The following is a 27,523-nucleotide window of genomic DNA, read 5'->3' on the forward strand; positions in this document are numbered from 1 at the left end:
AAAGAACTGTTTTCATTTAAACCACCGTTTCAACTGTGGATGGTAGGATAATTTATCAGTTTCTTTAATTTGGAATTGAAAGGCTTCCTGAAAACACTGCTAATTAAACTTTACTTCCCTGAAGTTCTCCTAAATATCTCCAACTACAAGAGCTAGCCTAGTATTTGCTCACTCCCCTTTGCCTTACAACTCCATTTGATATATGTTTCCCACGACGTAGTGGAGACTTCTGACTGGAGAGAGTGGAAAATAAAACTCCAAATTTCCTACAATCTCAGCTCCACTTTCTCCCGCGCGCCGGCCCGGGGTTGGAGCCGTGTTATTGTCACGTGGCCACGGGGCCGCCCGCAGCCGGCTGGCCAATGGGCGCGCGCCGGCCTCTCCCAGCCCCGCCTCGGTACTCCGCCGCGCAGGGACTTCGCGCTGCCCTGCGGCGTGGAGGCGAAAAAGTTTCTTTTGCTGGCTAGAAGGGGCTTCGGCGAGCCGACGCTGCTCAGGCTGCAACTCTGTCGCAGTTGGCAGTTCTTTTCAGTTTCCCTCCTGCTTCCTGGAGGCATGAAAGGGCTTCGCCGCCGGGAGTAAAAGGAATTGACCCGCCAGCGCGAGGGCGGAGCGCGCACGCGGCCGGGAGGGCGGGCGTGCACCCGCGGCTGGAAGTTTGTGCGGGGCCCCGAGCGTGCGCGGCTGGGAGCAGCGGGCCGAGACCGAGACCAAGGCCGCTGAACCGCGATGAGCGCGCCGAACCTTGTTGCGCGCGCGGCGGCGTTGGGGCTGCTGTTCTGCGCGGTACTGGGGCGCGCGGGCCGGGCGGACAGCGGCGGCCGCGGGGCACTCGGGCACCCCTCCGGGATAGCCACCGAGCGCCAGTGCCCCGCTCCCTGCCGCTGCCTTGGGGACCTGCTGGACTGCAGTCGCCAGCGGCTGGCGCGTCTTCCTGAGCCGCTCCCGCCCTGGGTAGCTCGACTGTAAGTATTCGTTCCGCGGGCGGAGGGGGCCGGGCCGCTGGAGATTCTGGAAAACTGGATCTGGAGAGGGCCTGGTTGCTCGGGGTTCGGCGTGCATAGCCCTTTTTTTTTTTTTCCGGGTAGCTCCTTCTGGCCCAGACTGTGATCGGCGCCCGTGGGAGTGGTAAAACAACTGTCCGGGCCTCAGTTTCCCTCCCACGTGCTTTGCGTGCTCTTGGCGCGTCCTAACTGGCTGCAGGTAGGCTAGGGGAGGGGGTAACTGACTACGCCAGAGGCCGGGGATGAAGTCCTGCGCCCTAAGCTAGCCAGGTGGTTCAAATGCGCGCTCCTGTTAGGCCTGGGCGAGGTAAGTGGCAACCTGCGCACAACAGGAGTTTGCAGTTCTCCCAAAGTTCAGCTTTAGTTTCTAGCTCTGTGGTTCAGTTTTAGTTTCTAGCTGCGTCAGACTCCTTTTTCTGTTTCCATCCTGTAACTAAAGTCAGGTTTTTCATTTGGGAAGCCCCCTCAACAGAATTCGGTCACTATTCAAGTTACGGTGGAGGTACTTTTGTTGCTCTCCCTCTGCTTGCTTTCACCTTAGGAGTTCGTAAGTTCCCACTCCTCAACCAGATTGTAAAGAATGGTCGGTAGCTCTGTAAAGGGAGGAACCCGATTATCCAAATCAAGGGCATGATTTCTGTAGCTCCTCAGCACGCCCAGACGGTTTAGGGGAGAGCGCAGAGTGCTGTTATGCAAGTTTTTGGATTGTAGCTGAAGTCTGAAAACCTGAAATCACTGCCAACTGCGTGGAATAACAAGGAAGAAAATGTAATTTAGTTGGAAATGCTGATCTTTTCCAATGTCATCTGTCTATTCTTCCTCAGTCCCCAGCTTTAAAATTGGTGTAGTGCTGTATAAACAATCAAAACTTGTATTTTTTTTTAAAGTAGTTCTGTTGAAAATAAAGTGCAGTTCACACGTAATCTTAGTTTTGCAATGAAAGTTCTAAGTTCTTAAAACAATTCTAGTGAACTGTACTAGTGCCCTAATCGTGGTTGGCGGTTTGGTCAGGTGCTTAAGTTATATTTTAAAATTATTGTGCTAATCTAAATAACTTTTGTGAATGTAGAATTGTTGGCCATCAGAAAGTGTATTCTTTGTGTTTTTAATGTCTTAGTTTAATAGAGTATCAGATTGATATTTAATTTCTTATGATGGGACGTTTTATTTAGTAGTTTTTATTACAATTGGAGGAGGAGATAAGGGCTTTAACCGAAAGCAGGAAGACTTTCAATTAGTTGTGGCTAATTCTGTTCAATTGCCTCTTCTTGAGGCCATGCTGCCTTATTCATGAAATGTGAATGGCTCTATTGACAACATATGGAACTGAACATTGAATGACTGGAGGTGAACACTTAGGAATAATAGAGGGATGAGAAAGAGAAAATGAATACAGTGCTTCCTGTAGTGTGTTTAGAAATGCTTAGCTTATTCACGGAATCGAACTGGTATTCAATAGTTTTTCCATGTCAAGTTGTCTATTGTGGTCATGCTAGTGTGCAATACTGTTTTTTTTTTTTTCCGTGGATTTAGATGTCTAGAAAAAAAATCCGTTGTCCTTGATTAGAAGTTGGGTTGAACCAAAAGGGGTTCGATACCTACTTAAACATTGTCTTAAAAGTAGCTGACCTAATTAGGATTTTGTTTTGCAGATAATTTGGTGGCACACTAAAAACAAATTAGAGTTTATTTGGTTAGCACAGTCTTTAATTACATTTCCACCAGCAGTAAATTGTCTCAATACTAGTCCACATTCCTTATTTATGTATGTGAAAATAAGTTCCACTTGTGTAAATAAGCACTCAGTCTGTTGTCAGGAACCCCGCTGTGGTCACTCATTGGACAGCTCTGTCATTCTTGTACTTCTGTGACTTTTAACCATCTTTGTAGGTGTCACCAAACCATGTGGTCTGAATTCTTTATTGTAAATATTTCTTTTGTTTGTACCTAAAGCTCTAGGGGTCTCCTCTCTCCACTTTTGAAAGGAGGAGAAAAACATGTGGAATTGAGTTTTACTTACTCTTTTATTTGGTATTTTAAAATGGGAAGCCGAAAAGTTTTTCATAATTAGAAAACCATCTTAAGGAGATGATTTCCGAGTTCAGATATAAGTAGAAAAATGCATGTTTTTCTTCCCCATATCTTACCTTCCCTTTCCTTAGGTAATCAAAATAGTGAAAGTTTGTCTTTGGACTAGTTTATGAAAGAGCTTTTCAGACAAAGTTCAGTGTCTTTTTTTCATTTGTTGAATTTGCAAGTTTAAGAAAAATCTCTACGTGTGTATTTTCCCACTTTATTTGGTTGTGATTTATTGCTATAGAGTCCCATGTGTGAAAAGTTGAATAGTTTGAGCTGTAAAATAATCTGTATCAGTACTCCTTTTAGAAAATAACCTCTAATACTTTAATGAAAGTGGCTCTTAAAAAAGTATGTGGGCGAGACTCTGTCTTTAAAAAAAAAAAACTAAGCAAAACCGTAACTATGCGAAGCCCTGCTCACAACTACCATTAAAGGCAAGCTAGAGTTTATGTCTAGAGTTTGTGCTTATAACCGTTCTCAACCTAAAGAGGAATGCTTGTTAGAATGTTATTTAGCTCAGAGACGGAAAAGTTGCTAAATTGCCAATGAGAACTTCCAGTATTATTCAATTCTCACTGGCATTTCAGAATTATTTGTCTTTTGTAGAAATGTTTGGGTTCTCAACAGGACTCAGGCGAAAGTCCCAAAGGTAGTTTCTGCTGGTGTGACTTCTTTAGTGTTGACCTCCTATAAATCTTCTGGTCTGTACCAGAATTGGGGGTGGGGTGGGGGTAATAGTCCTTATGGTTTTCACAGCTGTTTTTCTATATTTTCCAGACTAAAACTTGAATATAGCAGAGTGATTTATGAGTCACTTTGGATCAGTGTCTTAAAACAACTACAGCCTGGCTTTTTGTTTTTCAGCTTTCCAGATTTCTGCTGAATTAGCAACTCTGTAGGCCCCAGTGGGATTGATTAAGAAGCTGTGCTGGATTTGCATTTAAAATTTGACTTGGAAGTCAGATTTCCAAATGCCAAAAGGAAGAAAATGATAGCATGAACCAAATGTTGCAAATTGATTATTTTCGTATATATTTATTCATTTGCTAATATGTGGGAAGAGAGATGTCTGTCTAACCACGTAGAAAGAGATTGATTTTCAAGTTTTGGCCAACTGAGTTCTGGGTACATGGTTAACACTTCTGTACCTTACTACCTTTCCCATTCATTAACCCCACTGCAAAAAGTTTTTGTAAAGGTTTTGTGGGGAAGATGTTCATTAATGGAACTCTAAACATGAAGAATCTGCCTTTCATATTGAATGTTTTATGTTCTGGGTTTAAGAAAACATCGACATTGTACAACTTGAGTCTGTTTTTAATGGTGTAGCAATGAAAACAATATAAGGAAGATTTAGGAAAATGTGACATCCCTTAACTGGAAAGTAATCATTTCTCAAATGTAAACTATATAAAATCTAAATTTAGGTATCCTAAAAGTTTCATAGCTGTAAGTATTTAGCAGTAAAAGTAATTTAAGGGGTATTTTTTTTCCTCCTACATATAGTGTAGTTTTAACAGTACACAAAGCTCAGGAGTGGAAGTGTGTTGCAATAACTGAAATATTTAGAGTTGCCAGCTCTTGCTTCTGGATCAGAAATGAGGGGTCTCCAACACGTGCAGTGGTCTCTGAAGACAGTTTCTTATTTTTTGCAGGTCTTTTGTAGGGGGAATCTTATCCAATTACTAGTTGAAAAAAATTTAAGCATTGCATCTCCTTTTTCCACAGTATTGCCCTGTGAAATAATCCTTAAAATGAGTGGAGAGCTGAGTTTTAGTTTTTTTTTTAATTCTTAATTAAAAAGAAAATCACCTGTGTTAGATATTAATGCCAGATTGCTTCCCCCTTTCTTTTTAAGACCTGAAACAATAGGGGATGCAGTTTTATGCTGGTTCAATGCTCTTTAGTTAAGTGGGTCCAAATGAGACTTTCTGTTGACTCAGGCTCCCTCCCAGGTGAAAGACTCTTTTCCTTGGTTGTTTTTTGAACCGTGTGGGAAATCTGACTGTCTGGGGTGCTAAAAGCACACAGGTTTTGTTTGAATCCTAACGTGAGTTGTTGGGCTCACGGCTTCCTTGATGAACTCCAGATGGACTTGAGCTGGGCTGTGAGGGAAAGTGTCTGGCTCCAGCGTGCATGGTGAGCAGGCACAGCAGTGGTTGTAATTGCAGGATTTTTATAGTTTAAAGACTGTGCCAGATTTTTTTCATGTTATAACTCTACCAGAACAAATCTACTCATGTCTGTCACTGTCTGGTAGGTCTTTGGGCAAACATATTTCAAATAAAACCTTGCAGATTGTTTTTTTTAGGTGAGAAAGAGAATCCAGGTTTATACTCAAAACACAAACTGAAAGACTGAAAGGATCTCTGATTTCTAATTGTTAACTAAGCAACCCTGTGCTTCTCTGGAGGTGATTTCTCTTGATTTTTTAGGAGGGGTATACTTATGCATATAACAATTTATGCTTTTCTTTAATCAACTTTAGTTATTTAAAACTTTAGTTATTTACAAAACTCCATTTTAACACTGAAAAAATTAGTAAGCGTTGAGTAACCTCTTTCAGTGGCAAGCTTTAAGCCACTATTCGTTAGCCTGGTTTTTCATCACTCTTGAGCCATTTCATTTTTATTACACTGTTTTGAAGGCACATAGTCAATATGTTAACACATATTGGGAGTATAACCAAGAATATTTGCTAGAATTTATTCCATATTTTGAATCTTAAATGAGATGACTTTCTAGTGTCGAGTATTGTGTATGTATGAGTTTATTGTTTTTAACAGTGATGATGCTCTATGGAAATTGTTACTAAGTTAAATTGAGTTATTGAGTAAGAAGCACATTTATCTTAATGACTGAAATCTGTTCAGAAGTTTCCAGTGCAATCTGCTGAACTTTGTTAGATGTCGATGTGGTTTAAATGATATGTTATATTACCAGCTACTGAGATTTGGGGAATTTAAGAAAGCAGAGAGTTCAGATTGTTTTCTATTCTCTCAACACTCACACACAAAATAATAATTTAAATTATTTGGTGCTTTAAGGCAGAGAAATAAATATGTATGCAAAGCAATTTCTGTTTTTCTTGACTGCAATAAGGACATCGATGCTTACATTTAGGACAATAAAAGGATTTCTATAGAGGCTTTAGTTTCAGCAACCTGCCTAATTAGCTCCTTTTCATAAACAATGATGTCATCGTATCAAGTTGGGAGTGGGGAGATGGGAGGGCGAAGCAGACCTGCCCGTTCACAAAAGATCTGTTCACCATGTGCCAAAAAACATCTCTTAAAACGTTTGTGGGCTTCAAGTATTTGAATCTGCCAGTCTCCTTAAACTAATTTTGTCCTTGGAGTTTGTATTTTTGCGTTTGGCATTTTGGTTACCATCTAGTTTGTGGACAGAATAGACCAGTTATTTTTCCTCCTCTCCCTAGAGTTTATAGAGATAGCTCATAAGCCCATTTAGCACTATTTGTGATTTTTAGAAATGACTAATAATTTTCTTTTTGTTTTCTCATAGGGACTTAAGTCACAACAGATTATCTGTCATCAAGGCCAGTTCCCTGAGCCGCCTTCAAAGCCTTCGAGAAGTGTGAGTCTTCATTATTTCGTTTTTTAAGGTTTGAGTAAAATACATTACCCCTTATGTTATTTAACTGTAAAGATTACTTGGATTATAGTAAGTTATTCAAAACTTTTAACTTAGGAGGTATCTTGAAATAATATATAACGTTTCACCTCTATGAATTACAGATTACTTAATCAGCTTTCCTTTTTTGGCATTTATAGGAAACTGAACAACAATGAATTGGCAGCCATTCCAAATCTGGGACCAGTCACAGCAAATATTACACTACTGTCCTTGTAAGTGAATGTTAGCAGAATTCCTCATGTATGTTTGCAGGAATCTTGAGTAGGAGTTCCATAGGGACTAGCATAGGATCTTAGAAGAAAAATTTGGATATTTTATTTAGGGTGTAATAAAGATAGGCTCTTTAAATTGGTTAACTTGTTTTCTAGCCTCTAACTCTGCCATCTCTAAATTTCGTGTGTTCTTATAACAACACACTGTACACTTTGCTGTCGGTGCCAAAATGGTCTTCAAGATTCAAAGAGACCAGCTTCACCCCATAGAAATGTGTGTCTGATCATATTCTGTAGACTAGGACTTTAATTCCGGTATTGCTCAATGGTTGGCTTGGGAATCTGTGGATTACGTATTACGTACTTCCTAGTGGAGAATGATCAGAGTTGTTTTGTGAGGAGAAATTGGAGTTGAGAATAAGCCATTGGCATAACCTGTTTAAGTGTGGTACCTGCAGTGGAAATCAGAGTTCAAAGACAGCAACTCAAAATACCAGCCTATACAGTAAAAATTAAATATGTGACTGAAGACAACTTTGCAGGTTATTTTGCAAATGCAAGTTTTCAAATGCAATTAAGGTTGTACCAAGTTCTCTGTATTTTTAGTGTAGGTAATACGTATATACATGCACTTATGTAGGCTTTGGAGTAATTTTGACTTTCATCATTTAAAGGTAGCATTTAGAATACCTGTGATTTAATAGCTAAAATTTAAGTAGCTTACCACCTTAATCTTAAATAATTAAACAACATATTTAAGCTACTAATGTTAAAAATTTTTTTTTTCTTTAAGCAACTTAAGAAAAAAAAAAATCACCATTGTTAGTTGCTTCTGGGAAAGGTGTTGGGAGGGTTGAAGTTATACAGTAAATTTCAGGAAAGCTGTTCAATTAATAGAGTGATCAGTACCCAATTGCTTGCATCTGTTGATTTATAGAGGTTTGTTTTTACTGAGGGCCCAGGTCAGCTAAGTCACGAGTGTAGCCGCTGTGTCTGCTTTCCTCTGTTTGAATAAGAGCTAAGTGACATTTGATACTGATGTGGTTTTTCCTAAGATCAGAAACAGAAAGGAATGAAAGAAAAAGCAGTTGGTATTTGACAAATAAACACTGTATTTAAAAAACATTTTTTATGCTAGCATAAATACCTTTTTTCTTTGTCTTTTACAATTGCTTAACAAATCTAAATGGCATACTTACTGGCTTTGGTATCATAAACATCTTCAGCTACTCTTGTTTGACCAAGGTGGGCTTTTTAAATTCCACTTTGCTCTTGCTGTCCTCGCACTGCCTGTTGGCAGATTCTGTCAGTATGTTTAAGAGAGCTTGAGGGTCATGGTATACTTCATGGCAGAGAGGATTTGCAGTGCAGTTTTGAAATCCAGGCGGGATGGGACAAGCAGTCTACTCTTTGGCATGGTATAGCGTTGAGAGCATTAAGAACTTGCAAGGAAGTGAGAAATTGTAAGTAACCTAGTGCTTTACACTTTAAGGTTATAACCTGTAATTAGAAAGCTTGCTAGAATGACCTCTCAAAAGTTAGACATTTGTGCTCCTTCAACATTTGTCCTTATCTCCATATTGCTTTTGTGTTTCATTTTAGCAAGTGCTGGGTGTGAAATCACCCTGAGTAATCTCACTTTGTTTCTCCTTAATGTGTTACAGTACCTCTGGCCAGTGATTGCTTTGTTCATCTCATGTAATGATACATCCAAAGTGTTACCTAGATTACATAGACTCTGGGAAGAGTAATTTATATCGTGGGTCTGATAATTCAATGTGGAGAGTAAAAACGTGTTTTTATGCCTAAGAAATATCCTGACAAATTTACCTCTCTGGTTGTTTTTATCTACATATGTTTTGGTTCTGCCTGAGGTTTCAATGGATACCGTAATACACAGTCATTGTTTCTCAAGCACTTTAAATTTCTGTGTTGTTTAGAGTAAAACATTTTCTTTTATGTAGAAGCATGTGAAAATAATCAAAGCTAAAAATCAGTTCTGAAATACTTTTTGAGATTAAAAAAAATCTGTTGAATTGTGTAACATGATACAGATTGAAAACTTGCTGTATACCACAATTAAATCTCGTATCTTTCAAAGTAGTTTTTAGAATGATTGGACTTTCTTCTCTTTCGTCTTCTTATTATTATTTTGAGATGGAGTCTCGCTTTTTCACCAGGCTGGAGTGCAGTGGCGTGGCGATCTTGGCCCACTGCCACCTCTGCCTCGTGGGTTCAGGCGATCCTCCTGCCTCAGCCTCCCAAGTAACTGGGACTACAGGCACACACCACTACGTGCAGCTAATTTTTCTATTTTTAGTAGAGACAGGGTTTCACCATGTTGGCCAGGATGGTCTCCATCTTTTGACCTCGTGATCCGCCCTCCTTAGCCTCCCAAAGTGCTGGGATTATAGGCGTGAGCCACTGTGCCTGGCTGACTTTCATATTACTAAGAGTTTTTTGTGGTTTTTTGTTTGTGTCTTTTACATTTTGCAGAGGAAAACATTTTTATGAGTTATTTGCACAGGTTAAATAGTTTGAAAACTTGTGTTTAAATAAAATGAGTAATTAGTTGAAGTGTTAACCATAGGATTTAATTTTACTGCTCCATACTGTTTCTATTCTGTGCCATGAAGACGCCTCCCAGCTGGAGGGGCTGCGTGCGGAGAAGACTGTCCTGGTGAGACCTTTGTCTTCTCATAGTTACAGGAGCCAGGAGATGATAATTAGATCAAAGGGTACCCCATGTCTAGAGATGAATTCATTTAGGGTCCTGAATTCATAATATCAGGGAATCTGGGATGATGGCAATCTGGGATAATGCTCCATTAACAAAACTCATCTCTAACCTTTTTAGGAATCTTTTAGCATGTACAAGACCTGAATAGACATGCTTTCCTTTGAATCTCACACAGACCTAGCTGAGAAGTCAACCCGTGTGCTAGGGGCAAGGCATGACTTGTGTTTTTTAAATTTTTCTCTCACAATATGCTAGCTATAGCAGGGTGACATATTTTTTCAAAAGTGGAATAATCTTTGGAATGAACATATCTTAAGAGTAAAACTCTATTGACCTAGCTTACATAAGGGAGTTGATTTTTATGAATATACAGATTCTGGCTTTGTGTGATGTGGAATGACCTGCTCAAGCATTGGACGTGATTGAAACCTGTGCTATGGGTTAGGGAAGTTTGAATCCGTGAGTTCTACAACATTGTTGAAGAAAAGAGCCTTGCTGGTTATGATGAAATAGAGCTAGTTGTGATGCTAATGGTTTATATAGTGTTTCCTAGCATGCAGGTGCTTGCCTGGTGTCGCAGAGTTGAAGAGTCTTAGGTTAGTTGTTGTCAAAGAGGCACCTACGGTACTTGTTAAAAATGTAGATTCTCAGACACTATCCCTACAGATTCTAAATTAGTAGATTTGGGTGGGACTCAAGAGTATCCCTTTTAACATATGCAATATTCTAATCAGATATTCCATAAATATTTCTAGAATTACTGATAAGGGCCAATCTCATAATCAAGTAAGCCTTTTCTCTTTATTTCTTATCTCAAAAGTAGAGCATTTTTTCTTAGTCCATCATTATCTTTCCAGAGGTGACGTTGTCGTCATTCCAGAGAAGTTATTATAAATACTGGTTACCTTTGCTGGTAGGACACCAAAACATGGACTTACCACTGGAAAGCCATTCAAGATGTGTAAAGCAGAGTGACCTGATCAGATATGCTGTTTGAAAATGTCACACTGGCTTTAGTGTGGCAAATCACCTGGGGGTAGCAGGAGGATGGTTTAGAGGGGCAGATAATTTGATCATGTGATAATTGAGAAGCCACGGTGGCCTGTTCTCCAGTGAAGTCACCTCATTAGAATAGTGATTAAAAGTAAAGCTCAGGTCAGGTGGCCTGAAGTTAACTGCTGGTTTGTAACCTTGGGCAAGTTACTGACTGACTGTGTTTCCTCGTCTTTAAAATGAGAATAATATTGGTGTCTATCTCACAGAATTACTGTGAAGATGTAGAGAATACAGGTAAAGCTGTCTTACATGTACTGAGTGGTCAGTGAATGTGAGCTATGATAAGGATGACCATTCATTCACCTGCATTTATTGAGTATCTACTATGTATCAAGCCCTCCTTTAAGTGCTAGGACACCCCAGTGAAAAAGCATACAAACTCGCTCTTATCCTGAGGCTTCCATTCTAGTGAGGACAGAAAAATAAATAGGTAAATTCACATCAAAAGAAAAGATAACATTAGTTCATGATCAATGCTATAAAGGAAAAGAAAGGAGGATGAGGGGATTAGAGAGCTCTGGCAGTTGTTCTTTAACATGGTCAAGAAAAGCTCATATTTACCAAATCCTGCTATATGCCGGATGCTGTTCTAAGGTTAGGATTCAGAAAGCAGACAGGAATCCCTGCCCTCATAGAGCTGACCTTCTCGTGGAAGGAGAAACACAAAAAATAAATAAGAGATGTGGTCAGGAGGGGATATGTGCTGGGGAGAAGCAGTAGGGAAGAGGTGTCAGGACAGTGTGGGCAAAGAGGGGTTTCACAGTTTTAAATGGGGTTGTAGGGAAAGGGCCACAGGAGGAAGATACTGGAATCAGGGACTGAAGGTGAGGGAGGGAGTTGTGTGTGTGTCTGGGGATACTGGGTCATCTTGCTAAGCCTCCCCTGCCACATTCAGGCCCATCTTACCTTATATATCCAACTTACACATTAATGAAATAATTTTGTTCATATTTTTCTCCTCTGCTGAATTTTGAGGCCTCTATAGCTAACTCTTCTTTACCCTAGTGTTTAATGCAGGTATATGGCATAAGTTAGGGTTTAATTAATGTGTGAAGTAAGGAATATTCATGGAGTAACCACATGCTGTACTAAGCATAATTCAGACAGATCTCCTTCTAACCATTTAGGTTAAACCAGTGGCTAAAGATTTACATTGGCAATAGCATACATGTGTTTTACTTAACTTGTGTTCAATTATGCACACTTGAGAAAATAATAAATTCTGACAATAGCAATAATAATTAAAAGGAAAAAAAGGACAAGAGAAGTAATTTAACACAAGGATTCAGGTCGCCACTCTAGACAGTGAGTGCATGCCCTAGAGTATGTATGAGGTGGAAAATAAAAGCCCCCTTTCCCATATGCCTTTTTTTTTTTTTTTTTTTTGAGACAGACTCTTGCACTGTCTCTAGGCTGTGATGCAATGGCATGATTTTTGCTCACTGCAACTCTGCCTCCTGGGTTCCAGCAGTTATCTGCCTCAACCTCCTGAGTAGCTGGGATTACAGGCGCCCGCCACTGCACTTGGCTCATTTTTGTATTTTTAGTAGAGATGGGGTTTCACCACTTGGCCAGGCTGGTATTGAACTCCTGACCTCATGATCCACCGCCTTGGCCTCCCAAAGTGCTGGGATTATAGGCATTAGCCACTGTGCCTGGCCTCCCATATGCCTTTCTGAGTGTGAATATCTCAGCCCACTGAGGGTGACTTTGGTGTTCAGGGATACAGTTTTTTTCATAGCCCCTGTGCCTTTGACACTTCTGAACTACTTTAACAGATCCTGAACTAAAAATTTAAAATGCAAAACAATGACAAAACCCTCCTCTTCCCAGATCGATCTATTCCCACACTGAAGGAAAACTGCCCATGGTAGGTTCATTGAGAGAGGAAGACTGTCTACATAAAGTACCTTGCAGGTGTCATAAGAGATCTTCAAGGGTGTGATCATGATACATGGTTTTCCCCCATCTGCTGGCTTGGAACCTAATGCCGTGAGATGTGGTTCCATTGCATCAGAAATCCTTCTGTATTGGAGATACTTTGGGGGTGCTGGACAGTCATGCCCATTGCTGTGCTACAGAGATGAATACTGGGTGGTAGGGAGTATTGGCAATTTGTGTGGCATGAACTGTAGTTATTGTAGAATCTCAAGGATGTTGATTTTTCTTTTCCAGTTTTGAAGCTTCTACAAGCATAGCATGTGTAGTCTCTAATGGTGTGGTCACACATCTCCTTCCAGGGTCGGACTTGTATCTTAGTGAGCTCTCAGTCCCCTCAGCCCACTGCAGTCTCAGATACATAGAAAGTGCTTATTAAGAATCAGGTAGATTGGCTGGGCACGGTGGCTCATGCCTATAATCCTAGCACATTGGGAGGCCAGGGAGTCGGATCATGAGGTCAGGAGATCGAGACCATCCTGGCTAACATGGTGAAAACCCATCTCTACTAAAAATATAAAAAATTAGCCAGATGTGGTGGCACGCCCCTGTAATCCCAGCTACTCGGGAGGCTGAGGCAGGAGAATCTCTTGAACTTGGGAGGCGGAGGTTACAGTGAGCCGCGATCACCCCACTGCACTCCAGCCTGGGCGACAGAGTAAGACTCTGTCTCAAAAAAAAAAAAAAAAAAGTTGCGTAGACAAGAGAAATCATGGGCCCTTGAGCAGCGGAAGAGGGACCTGAGCTGGGAATTGGACTCACAGATGCACGGGTTTTTGTCTCGTCTCACACTACTAACCTGTCTGACCTTAGGCAGACTTAATTAACTTTTCTTTGTTTATCTGTGAAAACAGTCTAAGATGTCTGCCCATCTCTCTCCCAGGATTCCGGTAAAGGATCAAATGGCATAATGTACATGAAAGAGTTCTGAAAGTGTGAGCGGCAGCAGCTGCTGCTTTTGCATTGCGGTGGGCTTGGCAGAGGAGCAGAGACTGGAGGCAGTGGGCCAAAGTGGATTCTTGAGTGGGAGGGTCACGGGAGGAATGCAGGATTTAGAAACATTATCCTGCCAGCACGAGGTGAGGGAAGGAAAAAGCACTTTGCTTTGGGGGTGAATTTTAGGAAAACTTCTACTCTCTTCAAATAGTTCCTAAAATTTGATGGCTACTCAATTATAAATAATAACAATATTTGTACCCTGAGGGCTTGTGTCTGTATAAGGTGAATTTCAAGCTCATCAAAATGCCTAGCAACAATGCCTACTGTGTGCTAAGTGCTAGGGAACAAAAAAAAAAAAATAGGATTTGGCCTCCACTTTCAAGGTGCTCTGAACAAGAGAGAAGACAGACACTAAAGATACAGCACAAGTGGGGTGTGTCTGGGACAGTGGAGCATGCCTGTGCCTGAACATGGGTTTCAGGATGTGTGGAGCGTGAGGGAAAGTGAGGTGGAGAAGGAAGAAAACTTGTGTGAGTTGGTAAGGACCAGCTCAGGAAGCTTCTTCCATGCTTGGGTGGTTTGCATGTTTGGTGAGTCATTGAAGACTCTCTTTTTCTTTTTTTTTAAGCAGGGGAATAAAATAACTACAGTTTAGCACAGAATCTGCTTTTCTCTTTTTCTTTGATAGTCATTAAAGAAAAAGTCATTCATTTTCATTCATTAAAGTCATTTCATTTTCAAAATCAAGTGGATAAAAACAAATACGGCTTTGATAATAAATAATTATGATTTGCCAATTGCCTCTTATCCATTGACCCCTGGAGCTGTTAGTGATCTGAGCCCTCCTGTGTGTTAGGCCCACATCTCTTTCTCATAAAGGAAAACTGGCCATGAGGCGGGAGTCATAGGAGTGTTGGCTTATGAATGATGAATAGGGTAGAGTTGGCCCTAGTGATCACAAATCAGATCTGCAATATTCTGCTGTTTATGTACTGAACCCAGCACCATGATAAGTGAGAATTCATTCATAAGTATGCATTCCTCATTACATTCCAAAAATCGGACCATTAAGTAAACAAGTTTGGGAAACACTTATTCGAGAGACTGTTGCTTGGGTGCATGGCACAGAGTTTGTTTAATCCATCAAACTCAACTTATAACTTTAAAGTAATACTGATATTTTAATATGCTCTCAATGTAGAGGTAAAGTTGCAAAGAGGGAAGGCAAGCGTTAAATGTATCGGTGAACTTCTCATGGTAGGGTGGCCACTTGTCCACATCAAGTGATGATGTCTCTTAATAATGTGCAGTAGAGCTCAAATAGTTACTTTTTATAAAAAGCAAAACTTTTTTAACTCAGTATTTGAAAAGTGGTCATCAGTTTCTCTTATTAAGCATGGAAGTTGAGGAGAAGCTTTAGCCACAATTAGAACTTAAGTTTCTGGGGAAATTGGAGAGTTTTGCTTTGATTAAGTGGACAGAAACCATATCCCATCCTTACTCACATCTGAGTGTAGAGAAACCCATGGAATTTGACCGGCTTTACTGCCAAATTTATCCAGAGCGTGTGCTGTCCTGATGCAGATGAATGGGCTGTTTTCGTCATATGTAAAGGACCATCATTGTGTTAGAGGGTGTCCTAGTCCATTTTCTGTTGCTTATAACAGAAAACCTGAAACCTATGCAGAAACCTATACAGAATACCTGTAAATGTCTTTAATTTATAAAGAAAAGAAATTTCTTATTATTGTGGAGGTTGAGAAGTCCAAGGTTGATGGGCCTCATTTGGTGAGAGCTTTTTGCTGCTGAGGACTCTGTAGAGTCCCTAAGCTGTGTAGGGCATTATGTGTCAAGGGGGCCTGAGCATGCTAGCTCAGGTGTCTCTTCCTCTTATAAAGCTACCAGTCGCATTCCTGTGATAACTCATTAATCTGTTAACCCATGAATTCGTGGATGGACTAACTCATTCATGATGCAGACACCTCTTAAAGGCCCTATCAGTAGGACCACATGGAGCATTACATTTCAACATGAGTTTTGGAGAGGACAGATGTTAAAACCACAGCAGGGAACTGCAGCCTTCACCAGTACATGCAAACCAGATATGTGTAATGGAAATAAACTCATGAAGCTCAAGTCTTACAAAATAAACACATAAACATCTTAATATGATAAGTTGTAATCTTTTATTGGATTTTAAAATGTTTATAGATGACTTACACATAAAAGAGAGTTTACTATATACAGAGCTGTATTTGTAACAAACTAAGTTTATCTTCACGCTTAGCTATAAACTGGTCCCCAGAATTCATGGTTGCTAGGTTTTTGAATTCTCAATTTAGAATGACTGTATTTAACACATAAAATTGTGATTATTGCCTGGTTCTTTAAATCCTTCGGCAGTTCCCATTGCTCTTAGGTGAGGAGACAAATCTTTCTCAAGACGTGTAATGCTCTGCATGACCTACATCCTTTTGGCCCATTGAGCCGTCTCTGGATTCACTCCTCAGTTCTCCAGATGTGCTAGGTTGTTCCAGCCCTGGGTTCTTTTGCATATGCATTTCCCTACTGCCTACACTCACCCTCCCTACGTTCTGTTTAAATCGGACTCTTAGGTTTCCCCTTACACATTTTTATATCTCCTTTATTATAATGTCTGCTTTATCATATAAGAAATTGTATTTTTTACTCATCTGTTATTCTTTAAAATGTTTCACCCACCAAAATGAAATTTTGCAGCAGCTGAGATCATGTCTGTTCGTTTTGCCATTGCAGCCCTGGCATGTAGCACAGTGCCTGGCACGTGGTGGATTCTCAGTACATGTTTGTTGGATGAATGAATGCATGGCTTAGTCTAGGTTAATATATATGGGTAACTTTGCTCTTCCTGCCTTTCCATTGTGTTCCTTAATAAGACTTGGTTTTTCCAAGATTTGACAATGACTCATTTTGGGCAACCTTTCTGTGGTGTTTCTTGAAGCCCATAAAATCCATCCCCATGTACTTGACTTGACTTTTCACCATAGCTTGCCACAAAAACTCTTGGGTTACCAATTTTTAGCCTGAACCTACACCATTCTCATGCCCTTTCTCACCTTCACTCTGTTAATAGCCATTTCAGTTGGTGCTTTAAAGTATCAGGTACAACTTCTACCAAGAGACGTCTCTGTGCCAAAAGGAGACTTGTTCAAGCTACAGCCAGTTTCTTTTCATGATTAGGATGGCAAGATTCAACATGTGTCTCATGGCCTAGTTATTTTTCCGGGCTCTCTTCCTTTTTTAGTTTCTCAGTTGTCTTCTATAGGGCAGAGGTTCAGGGCCCTAGTTTGATAGAGAGACCAAAACAATGAAACAGAGCTCTAGTAGTACCACCTACTCTCTCTTTGGCTGAAAGTTGCTTAAGTACTAAATTTAAAACATGAAGAAAAGACAATTATAAATATAAAGACCTCCTTTCTAATACTTAAAATCACCTGCCCGCTGTCTCCCTGTCTCTCATATAGCTTTCTCCAGCAGCCGGAGCAGTCTGTAGAGTGAGGTGGAAGGCAAACTGAAATACTAAGGTAATATTCATGCTGCAGGTATCATACAGCATAGGATAAACATGGCATACTTCAACTGTCAGTTTTACCATGCATGAGCAATTTTAACCATTTTTAAAATATGAAATTATAAAATAGAATCAAAATGAGCATTTTTTTTTTTTAAAGAATAAAATACTTTGTGATCCCACACGAGGTATCAACCTAGGATAGAGGACAGTTCTTCGAAGATGAATGGATGTTTACAGACTCAGGGAAGTAGTCGATTAATTGTATAAATCTCTCTTTTTCTTATTCTCCTCTGGCCTTTCTTGTCTTAATTTCCCCAGTACAGTCCCCCTGTATATTTTAAAGAAAGGGTGAAAGGAGTTAGGAACAGCTAGCTATATTATATAACTGGTTATAACCCATTTGTTGATAGTTTAGTGTGCCGTTATATAATTCTAGTAACTTGGAATCGGAAGAGACATTTTTCTCTATGGAGAAATCCCTGGAAGGGAGGTTGTCTGACCTCCCTCTCCTTCATCACTTGTAAGAACAAAAGCTCATTCCTGGTGAACAGCCTTTCCATAGTGACTAATTCTAATTGCCAGGACTTTTTATACATTAAGCAGAGCTCTTAAGTTCTTCATTAAGAAGAACTTCCGCAGCTTCTACCTGTTGTCATAACTCTGTGTGCTGGAGAGAACAACTTATCTTTTCTGCATAATTCTTAATTATGCAGAATAATTACCTTAATTATAATTAATAATAATTATTCATAATTCTCTTTTCTGTATAAGTCTTAAAATATAAGATTTTCTTAAAGCCTTCCCTTCTCGTGGCTCATAATTCTCATTCCCATTTCTTGTATAGCATGGGTGTAGACAAGTTCTGTCCAGTGGGACTTTCTGCAATGATGGAAATGTTCTGTATCTGTGCTGTACATGGTGGTAGCCACTAGACAAGTGAATATTGAACACTTGAAATGTGGCTAGTGTGACCTAGGTTTTGAATTTTTAGTGTAAATTTAAATAGCCACTCATAACTAGTGGCTGTTATACTGGAAAATGCAGGTCTAGAGGCTTAAAGTCCTCCCCACCACGTACCTTTCTGTGCTGACAGAAGAAGCACAATGCCCAGAGCAAGATATCTGAGATGTGGTCTGACTTTTACAGAATATGGTGGGGCCATCTCTCAACCAGAATACTGGACATTAATGAAGCTTAAGATTATAGTAGCATTTTAAACACCGTGTTATCTTATTGACTCATACTGAGTTTGTGGTCAGCTGATGTCACTGAGCTTGTTGTCACTTCTCATAAGAATTGCTTTCAAACCGTCCTTGTAAAAATGCTTGATTAAAAATCCAAAATACTACCTTATCTCAGCTCAATTCTCTTCTTGCTTTTTGAGCATTATTTTAGTGCGTTGAGAGGTTTGGATCACGATTCATCTAATATATGAATTACCCTTTTGGTTCTGTGGCATTTGCACTTGATCATTCACGTCTCTGTGTTCATACAAATGTCGACAGCATAGGGTCACAGTAGCTGCCACTAGCTGTTTCCCTAAAGGTTAATGTCAGTCTGAATAAAGATAAGGGATGTGAACTCACCTGCCTGTATGATAATTGTCACCACATTTTCTATGTCTTATTCACATATTTGGGTGAAGTAAAGCTACTCTGTGTCTGCATTCTAGTCCATTGGTCTGTGAACCATACCGATCAGGTAATTTAACTGGATGTGTTTATATGGAATCGGTCATCTATATGATAACTGATGCAGTGTTTTCTAGTTTGTTCTATATCTGAAGTGAAAATTCTTTATGTAGGCTAATTTTAAAAATATACATATCTAAGCTGATTTTTTTTTCCTGTAAAACAGGCTACATTTTGTAACGGTTTTATTTTGGTGTTTAGAGAAAAACTGGTTTTAGTCATTGAATATCTGTTGAAGACTTGCTATTAAGCATGATGCACTGAGTGCGTTCATTTCACTCTGCTCCTTCCTACAGTCCCTTTAAAATAAAAGTAAAGGAGTAAAAAGTGTATACCAACAGGAGCAAAGAGAAAATAGAGAACACGATTACAGGATACAGTCCAAATGAAAGATGCCATACAAATTTTGCAAGCAAATGGATAAATTGTAACTGACTTAAAAGAGAGAAAAAGTGAAGTTGATCCTTAAAAAAAAAAAAAAATGGTGCTGCAGAACCTCAAAGTGGCTCAGGAACTCAGAAGCTATAAAGATGGGAGTGCAGAGCAGGACTGCAAGCAGTTTTGGTTAAAACTTTTGAATAGGAAATAGAACTAATCAGACCTCTCCAGATTTCTTCTCCAAAACTTAAAGCCCAGTAACTACCTTTCCCATGACACTGAGATCTGGAAATTTAATTTTGGGAGAGCTTAAATAGAAAGTCTCTGGCATTCAGGACACAAGCCCAGCTGTGAAGGGGGTGATGATTGAGGGCAAAGTCTTCTGAAATCAGGAAAATTAAGTCAAATGTGAATACTGAAGGCAACACCCTCTCCCCTCAGTCTATTTCCTGTTAGCCTTCCCAGATGGTGGCAGTCAAGCTGTACTCACCAGACTGGAGGTTGGAGAATTTGCGAGAAGCTGCACAGAAACTGACATGTGGCCATTTCATCCTAAAATAGGTCCCTCATTCACCTGTGCTGGCACTCACCATTCAGCAAGCCCATACCACACACAGCCCTCAGGAGGCTTTTAGTGCTGCTTTTTATTAAGTATGAATGAGTACCCAGTGATCGTCAGACTTTTGAAGAACATTCTAACAATGAAGTCACAGTCTGAAACAAATGAGGAATGAGAATCAGAGACAAATGGAAGAAGAAAGGAAGATCGAAACAAATGTAATACCTTTGGAGAGAAAAGAGAAGGTACTGTGTCCACAAAACTAGAAAAACATGGTGAAAAAAAAACTGTTAAAGGAATATTCAGAAAAGTTAAAAATACAATACCAGACACTTTAAAAAGGTAATAAAAATGTTGGGAGAAAGTTGAAAAAAACTCTCAGAAAAAAACCAGAAAACAAAGGACTGGAAATCAGGGCAGGAAAAAATGAGAAAATAGGAAGATGAACTAGAAAATCTAACACCTGTCTAGAATTTCACAGAGACGTCATTGGAAGTGGAAAGGAGGAAATTATGAAAGATACAACAGAATTTCCTGGAACTGAGGAATATACATTTCTAGATTGAACGGACCTACTGAGTGACATCTCAATGAAAAGAAGGCAAAGATGGTCCTATGAAGACTGTGCTTCCAGCTTGACACCATCAGCTGGGAACGCAGTAGAAATACCCACACCCGGTGAAACAGAAGCCCTGAAGATGTGGGCTTAACAGTTTGGGCTTCCAGAAGCCCCTGCCCACCAGTTCTGATGTGTGCTGAAGTTTGCAGAACACTGGCACAGAGAGTCAGAATGGCCTCTGGCTCCCCAAGCTGGCAACATCCATGAGCAGTGTCTTCAAAATCCTAAGAGAAAAAGATTAATAACTTGAGGTATACACATCCAAATTGTCAGTCCTGTAAAGATATTTCCAAACATGAAGTGATAGCTTTTACACATGGTTTCTTGCAAAACTAATGGAAGATAGACCCCAGGAAAATGAAGGAGTAAAACAAGAAAGAAGAAGACTAGGCATCCAGGTAATGGGGCTCCCAGGAGGAGAGAGGTGAAAAAAGCCCCCAGGAGGGCGGGTAGGTTCTACAAGAGGCTACACTGTTTACATGATGCAGTCGTATGACTTTTCTGCAGCAAATCTGGTCATTTGCAGTGTTTGTCATCCAGATCTAGAGTCACAACTCAGTAGAGCTAGAAGATCATTTTATTTCCCTCTGTTTACAGGTGAGAAAACTAAGGTTCATAAAATGCAGTAGATCAAGACACAGAACCAGGAATAGAATCAAAATCATCTCTCTGGGGAGCTGTAGTTTGATTTACTGTGTCAGATCTGATCAGTAGGTTGATTAATGTAAAGTATCACAGTTTTGTGTTTATACTTTCTGGCTGGCAGCAGTAATGGACATTCTCTTTTCTGATGTTATATGCATTTTGAGCAATTGCTAAGATAAATCCTTAATGGTGCATTCTATAGCTGATCTAGAGTGTCTGGACTCTAGTTTGTTCACTCTGGAGTCTTGAACTCATTCATTTTGTCCTGAGCTCTGGAGACCCAGAGATAAATTGGAGTCTTCTTACTTCTTTCCACTCAGAAGTAAATCACAAGCTAGTAGGGGAGACTCAAACCACATCAGTCGTCCGACATGTGACTGCCTCAAAAAAGAAGTAGGAACCTTTTTAAAATTTACTAAACCAAAGTAGAGTCAATTGTTATTGTACATAAATTACTTCAGATTAAAATAATTTATCAATGTCTTCTTTAGCCTGTTGTCTTCAAGGATTTGCTTTTTGAGTTTCCATTTACATAAAGGACTAGATTGAATTTATACTTGAGGATCAAAGCAGGGCTGTTTTGTATGTGGTGTGAATGGGCTTTGACTCCTATTTCTTATATTTCTTTTACTGATTTTGTTGTTGTTGTTGTTGTTGCTGTTAGGAGACAAGGTCTTGCTGTGTTGCTCAGGCTGGATTTGAACTCCTGGCCTTAAGTGATCCTCCCACCCCAGCCTTCCAAGTAGCTTGAATTATGTGCATGCACCATGGAGATTGGCTTATATTTCTATTTTCATTTTTAATGTGTTATGACTGGCACATGACTAGGACACTGATTATTGCAAGACCTCTATATTAAAATATTAACGTGTGGCCATATTTATTATGCTTGTGAACCAAAGGATAATTACATTTTAGGTTGTCCTGGCTTTTTGCTGAAAGAACTGACTCTTTGCTTCTTATACGAATGCTCGTTTGCTGGTTAGTGTCCTTAATTCTTCATCAAGAATCTGTCTCCTTGCAAAAGCTTCCTCAGTTGGCTTTGCTCTTTGATGCCACAGTACCAATGGACAAGTCTAAACATGTGTTCTTTTAATGAAACTTCTTAATTATCTTTTTAGAAAAGAGATGAGCAGGAACAGTTTATTTTTTTTTATCTGTGTGAGAGGAGCTCTTTGCTTGCCAGATTTCTGCTAAAAGTAGCCTGATGTTATGGAGCGCTAGTTATTCCAGCCAAGATAGCTTTGAAGGAAGCTTTTTGGAAGGGAGTGGGGGTTATTGTTGGAAATATGAGTGACCTGTAATGTGTTTGCAAAACGTAGTGTTTTCTTTAACAGTTTATAATTCCTTTATAAATGGTGCTAAGCTGGTTGTTTGCAAGTTATATATAGAAATTAGTATTTCCTTGGGGCCAGGCTTAACTGTACCGGTCAATACATTTAATCTGCTTGCTTGATAGTTGTTTGTATGGAATGACCACAGATTCAGCAATTTGTTAGTTGCAATCACTGAATTGGACTTACGGGATATGGTTAGAGTCATGCATTCTAAGAAAAGACGGCATTGCAAACATAAAAAATGGCTTCGCATTAAATTTCAGTGCACATATCCTCTTAAAGGAAAATGCTGCATGCAGATACCTTCCCTAAATTGCCTAGATTGCATGTCCTTACACATCACAGCTGCAAGGCCTTAAGCTGCCTGTTATCTTTTGTGCTAGGTAGGTGACAGCTACAACTATTGACAGATATCTCTTATTCAACAGGAAGCTACAGTTTGATTGGTTTAGGAATTCCAGTGTGAGAAAACCTGATATTCTGGTTCCTCACTAACAAAGAATATTTCACTCTGTGGTTCTCCTTTCAGACCCTGGAATTAAACTAACACCATTTATATCCACTTAAGAGAGCATGAAGGTTCTTCTGAGACACTTATGCTTTCTGGAGATTACAGTGAATCAAGAAGTAGAACCAATCATCACACTAAGTGGTCATATCACTAACCTCATAAGTTATAGTTTGCTGTTGTTAATTTGGTACAGATTTAGATTCAAGGCAGGTGTTAACAGTAGCAGAACAAACTAGCACAGTTCTTATGTGAGAATAATGCACTCATCCATTTTCTTAGTGATTGCAGACAAATTGCCAGTATTGGACTGTTCCGGGCAGTAGCATCTCATACCCGAACAAGGGGGAACCTTAGTCTGAACCCTGTGTCTTAGAAAACCTCCCATATCAGAAACACCAAATACAATGGTAATGAACAGTGAATGAGAACTCCAGTAGAGCTGAACTGGGTCCCTGTGGCCAGAGGCTGCAGAGCTGAAAGAGCTGAGCCTGTATGTCAGCGAAGGAGAAAACACAGTGTGTGCCCTGGAAACCAGAGGAAGTGTGAGGCCACCCCCCAACTGGGCATTGAGGTCGCCCATCGTAATGCTGTCATCTGTCCTGCATGGAGTAGGAGCCTTCTGCTGGTGCCCTTGCACCTGATCTTGCCCTCCTCCTCCCAGTCTTTCCACCCACAGCCATCACAGTAGCCATTCTACAATGTGCATGTGATATTGTCACCCCATCATTCGACATCCTCTGGCCCCCTCCCCACAGTTGATCTTGAGATAAAGGCCAAATACCTGATGTGGTTTCCAGGGCCCAACTTGACTGCTCTCATCTTCCAGTGACCTTACTCTTGAGCCTCTTTTTCCAGTCTCCACCCATGGACTGTGTACTCCACCATCAGGCATTCCTTCATTTCCTCAAAGGAAGCCTTGGTCTGCTCTCACTTGCCCAAGTCTTTGCCTCTGCTTGGAGCACTAGCTGCTTCTGTCCGTTGCTGAGCTAACTCATCCCGCAGATCTCAGTGTGGCTGTTTCTTCCCTTCCTTTGGGAAGTTTTGCTGACCCCCAACACTGTCCCTACTGCTATAGAGAAGTCTGTCCACTGCCTCCACTTCCCACTCTTCTTTCCTGTCGCTGCACTTACCACACTGTGGACAGCTCCCTGTATTGCCCACTGCTCTCCCCACTAGACTTTAAGCTCTGTGAGGTTGAGGGGCATGTCCATGTAGAACTCCAGCACTCTCAGAGTTAAATAACATCAGATGAAAATGGTAAGCCATGTTTGCCTCTGCATTTTAAGGTATTTGGCAAAGATGGCTGAAAAGTGAAATTGGCAACAAAATGAAACCATTATCGTTGGACCCAAGAAGTTGAGGCCGAAATACCTGGGACTCCTGTTTTTCCAGTGGCCTCTTAGAAGCCTGAGGGAACCATCTGGCGTTCCTGACCAGCCCAAGTCCCAGGTCTGTGTGTCCACAAGGAACTAATTATACTTCACTTCAGAAATTATTTAACTGTGGAACTCTCTGTACTATCAACAAACATAGAAGACCAGAATATTCCTAGTCTCTAAGATGGATTTGTATGAGGCCGAAACACCTTCCAATATTTTCAGTTCATTTTGTGATTTTTGAACAATGGAAAAGTGGCATTTCCGCATTAAGTAATGGAAAAAGGTATTCAGAGCTTTATTTTTGTTCAAGCGTTGCACATTTCCTGCCAAAAATATTAATTAACTACAGTGCCTTTTAATGTGTTGATCAAGTTTGGCATTTATTCCTGTTTGGAGAAAAATTAAAGATGGAGTTGAGTTGAATCTTTGTCTTCTGAAAGTGGATATTTTTGACCATTTGCATGAAATATGTTTTGTTTTTTTTTTTTTGAGAGTTTTAGATGATAAAAAAGATTTTTTAATTTAGTTTTTTAAGGTAGTTGTCTCCCATTTTCAGCCCTCTTCATGATACAAAGCAAGTTTTTGTTTGTTTTTTGTTTTGTTTTAAATTGGTATGGTATATATCAGGTGGTTATTTGCCAGTTAGTCTGAGAGCTAATAAGAAATGGGTATTTGGATTTAATTCAGTTCCATTAGGACAGATTTACATTTTTGTGATACAGGGACTATTATTCTGGCAGTTGTAAGGGATTTTTGTGCTAAGAAGCAGTGCTGACAAAGACAGCACTGTACACGCTCCATCTATAACTGAGCACTTTCACACTGCAATTTAGGAGGTGTGCAATTCAGGAAATTGCTGGCTTTGGCTGGAGCATACTTTTACTGCAAGGAAAATTTTATTCGTCACTCAAGTAATTGGCAGTTTTAATACCTTGTTCATAATTACCTTATAAACAAACGAATATATAAACCAAAGATTGTATGGTCTGTTATCTAACTTGTAGCCTTATTTGACCAACATGATAGACACCTGTGGGGCTCCCTAGCCCCCAAAACTAATTTGCTTTATTTATTGCACACATCCATAACTGAGTGTTTTGTTTTTGTTGTTGGTAAATACAAATGTAGCTGTACTTACCGCAGACAGCCTGGGGACCAAATCCAGATGCAGAGTTTGAAGGGAGATAGGGCTAGGGATGGGGGAGGGGATAGAGAGAGGGGCACTTTAGAGTGACTGCAGTGTTTGTAGGAGGACATCCTGCTAATGCAAACATTTGGATTATGCATTTAATAGAAAACTTTTGTCCCCTAGAGCAGTGTGGTTTTATTTAACCCACACACCCTGACCCTAAGGCCTTGTGGCTTGTCTCTTGGATGGAATCCATCTCCGGGACCTGGGAATTGACTAATTGTCTCACTTGCATTACCCTGTACCTCACAGCTAGATCAAGGAGTTTATACACAGGCAAATCCAGATGTGGGAAATGGTCAAAAGCAGAGGTCATGGCTGACTTGACTCTAAACAAAAGTCTGTAAGGCTCTGTGGGAATCTGAAGGGCTTGAGATTCATTTGTGACTTGTACATAGGACTGCTGAATTGTCTCTTGTTTTTAAACTTTATTATTATCATAAAGTTCGACTCTTAAGATATGCATTGTCTATGCTGGTTACCTGACATTAGATTTTCTGATGACTTGGACTTTAAAGTTGGAAAAAGACAGTCCACCCACAGTCCTTAAAAATACTGTGCAGAAGGGTTTTAACAGTATTTCGAGAAGCTTTCTTAAGTTGTTTAAAGATAAAATGTATAGCCCGTTTTCTCCCTTTGTTATTCTCTTGTGAAGAAGGTGGCACCTGACAGGAAGTCGGCCACCTTAACTCTGGTGGATGCTGAACTTGTGCAGGCCCTGGGCCCCCTCTCAGCTGCAAAGCAGGCGAGCACAGACTGGGAGGGGCTCCGTTTTGGGGCATTCTTAATGTTGGCATGATGATGGCTCAGTCAGCCAGAGTAGATTCCCAGATCAGTTTAAAACCAGAAGTTCAGCATTTTTGCAAGGTGGGAAGTAGCAGCCTTTTCAAGGGAGGTACCCATCTGTATGAGAAATTGAATGCCAGAATATCTTTCATATTCTGTATTCTATGAAAGAAGCCTTAAGGGATTGCTTTAGGAACAGACCAGGCTTATTCTTTGAGTTGGCTGGGGAATGCTTGAACTTGCTAGGTGAAAAGCCCTAGTTTTAAAATGTTTTGGGATGTCTGTACCAGAGAAATTTTATTATGATTAAAGGGCATACTATATGAAAAGTGTGGAGCATAGGGCTTGGCACTTAATCGATCCTCAACATTATTGGATTTTATACACATTCTAGGAGTGATAGAGAATTCTGCCTCTAAGAATATCTCAGGATGGCAGAGAAGACCAGTGGTGTAAGTGCTATGTCAGCAGGCAGCACAGGATTTTGTGAAAATATGAGAGGTACACCTCACTTGGGAACCTCCTGAGATAGTGAGAGACTGATGAGTTATAATAATGCAGAAGAGCTTAATACACTCAGAACACCATAGAAATCCAGTTTTTGGTACAAAAAATACACAAGTTATATTTTGTAAGTTTTCTTTTTAATTGAAGATTAACTTCAGATCCTGTATAAAGACCAGTGTGTCACTTGTATAAGACACAGAATTCTGTTTAGAGCATTCAGATTGTTTCATTATTCCTTGCATTGTAAAGAGGAGACCTTTCTATGATTTGTAGGTATGCTTTCTACCTTGCCGTTATTTTCCCCCGCCAAAAGATGGTCTAAAAAAGTCCAAACTACATGATCTACTTTGACAATTAAGATGGCTTGCACATCCATTTGATTGCTGTTTTCTAACAAAATTGTCATATAATGCTGTATTTTTCTTCGGTAGTTACTGTATTGATGACTTTTTAAGAGCTTTGGAATGGCCTCTCTTTTTTTTTATTTTTCCTGTTTTTGTTTCTTTCCATTTGTTCAGTATAACACCAACAGAACTTTACACAATTGGTGGAAGCATTCTGTGTGTGTGCTGTACCATTTGATAGCTACCAGGAGTATATGACTATTGAGCACTGGAAATGTGGCTACTGTGACTAAGGAGCTAAATTAGCATTTAATTTGAATTAATATAAATGCAAGGAGCCTCTTGTGGCTAGTGGCTGCCATACTGGACATCATGGTCTGATGTTTAAGACTTTTAATGT

At 40.0% G+C, this 27,523-nt stretch overlaps 1 protein-coding gene across 3 annotated transcripts in view; it reads left to right on the forward strand.

Annotated features, from left to right (window-relative positions):
• Positions 1 to 412: 412 nt before the first annotated feature.
• LRIG3 (leucine rich repeats and immunoglobulin like domains 3) overlaps positions 413 to 27,523 on the forward strand; it is a 49,458-nt gene continuing 22,347 nt past the window's right edge. For 2 of the 3 annotated variants that reach the window (XM_032288930.1, XM_032288940.1), the window contains exons 1-3: positions 413 to 965; positions 6,609 to 6,680; positions 6,878 to 6,952. In XM_032288930.1, coding sequence (XP_032144821.1) covers positions 730 to 965; positions 6,609 to 6,680; positions 6,878 to 6,952 — 383 coding nt within the window. In that variant the 5' untranslated portion in view covers positions 413 to 729. Of the gene's footprint in view, positions 966 to 1,034; positions 1,204 to 6,608; positions 6,681 to 6,877; positions 6,953 to 27,523 lie in introns of those variants that run through there. The other variant, XM_032288948.1, reaches the window with a different exon arrangement.

This window comes from Sapajus apella, unplaced genomic scaffold (assembly GCF_009761245.1).
Source record: "Sapajus apella isolate SASKATOON/1434 unplaced genomic scaffold, GSC_monkey_1.0 scaffold2, whole genome shotgun sequence".
NCBI classification, from domain to species: domain Eukaryota; kingdom Metazoa; phylum Chordata; class Mammalia; order Primates; family Cebidae; genus Sapajus; species Sapajus apella.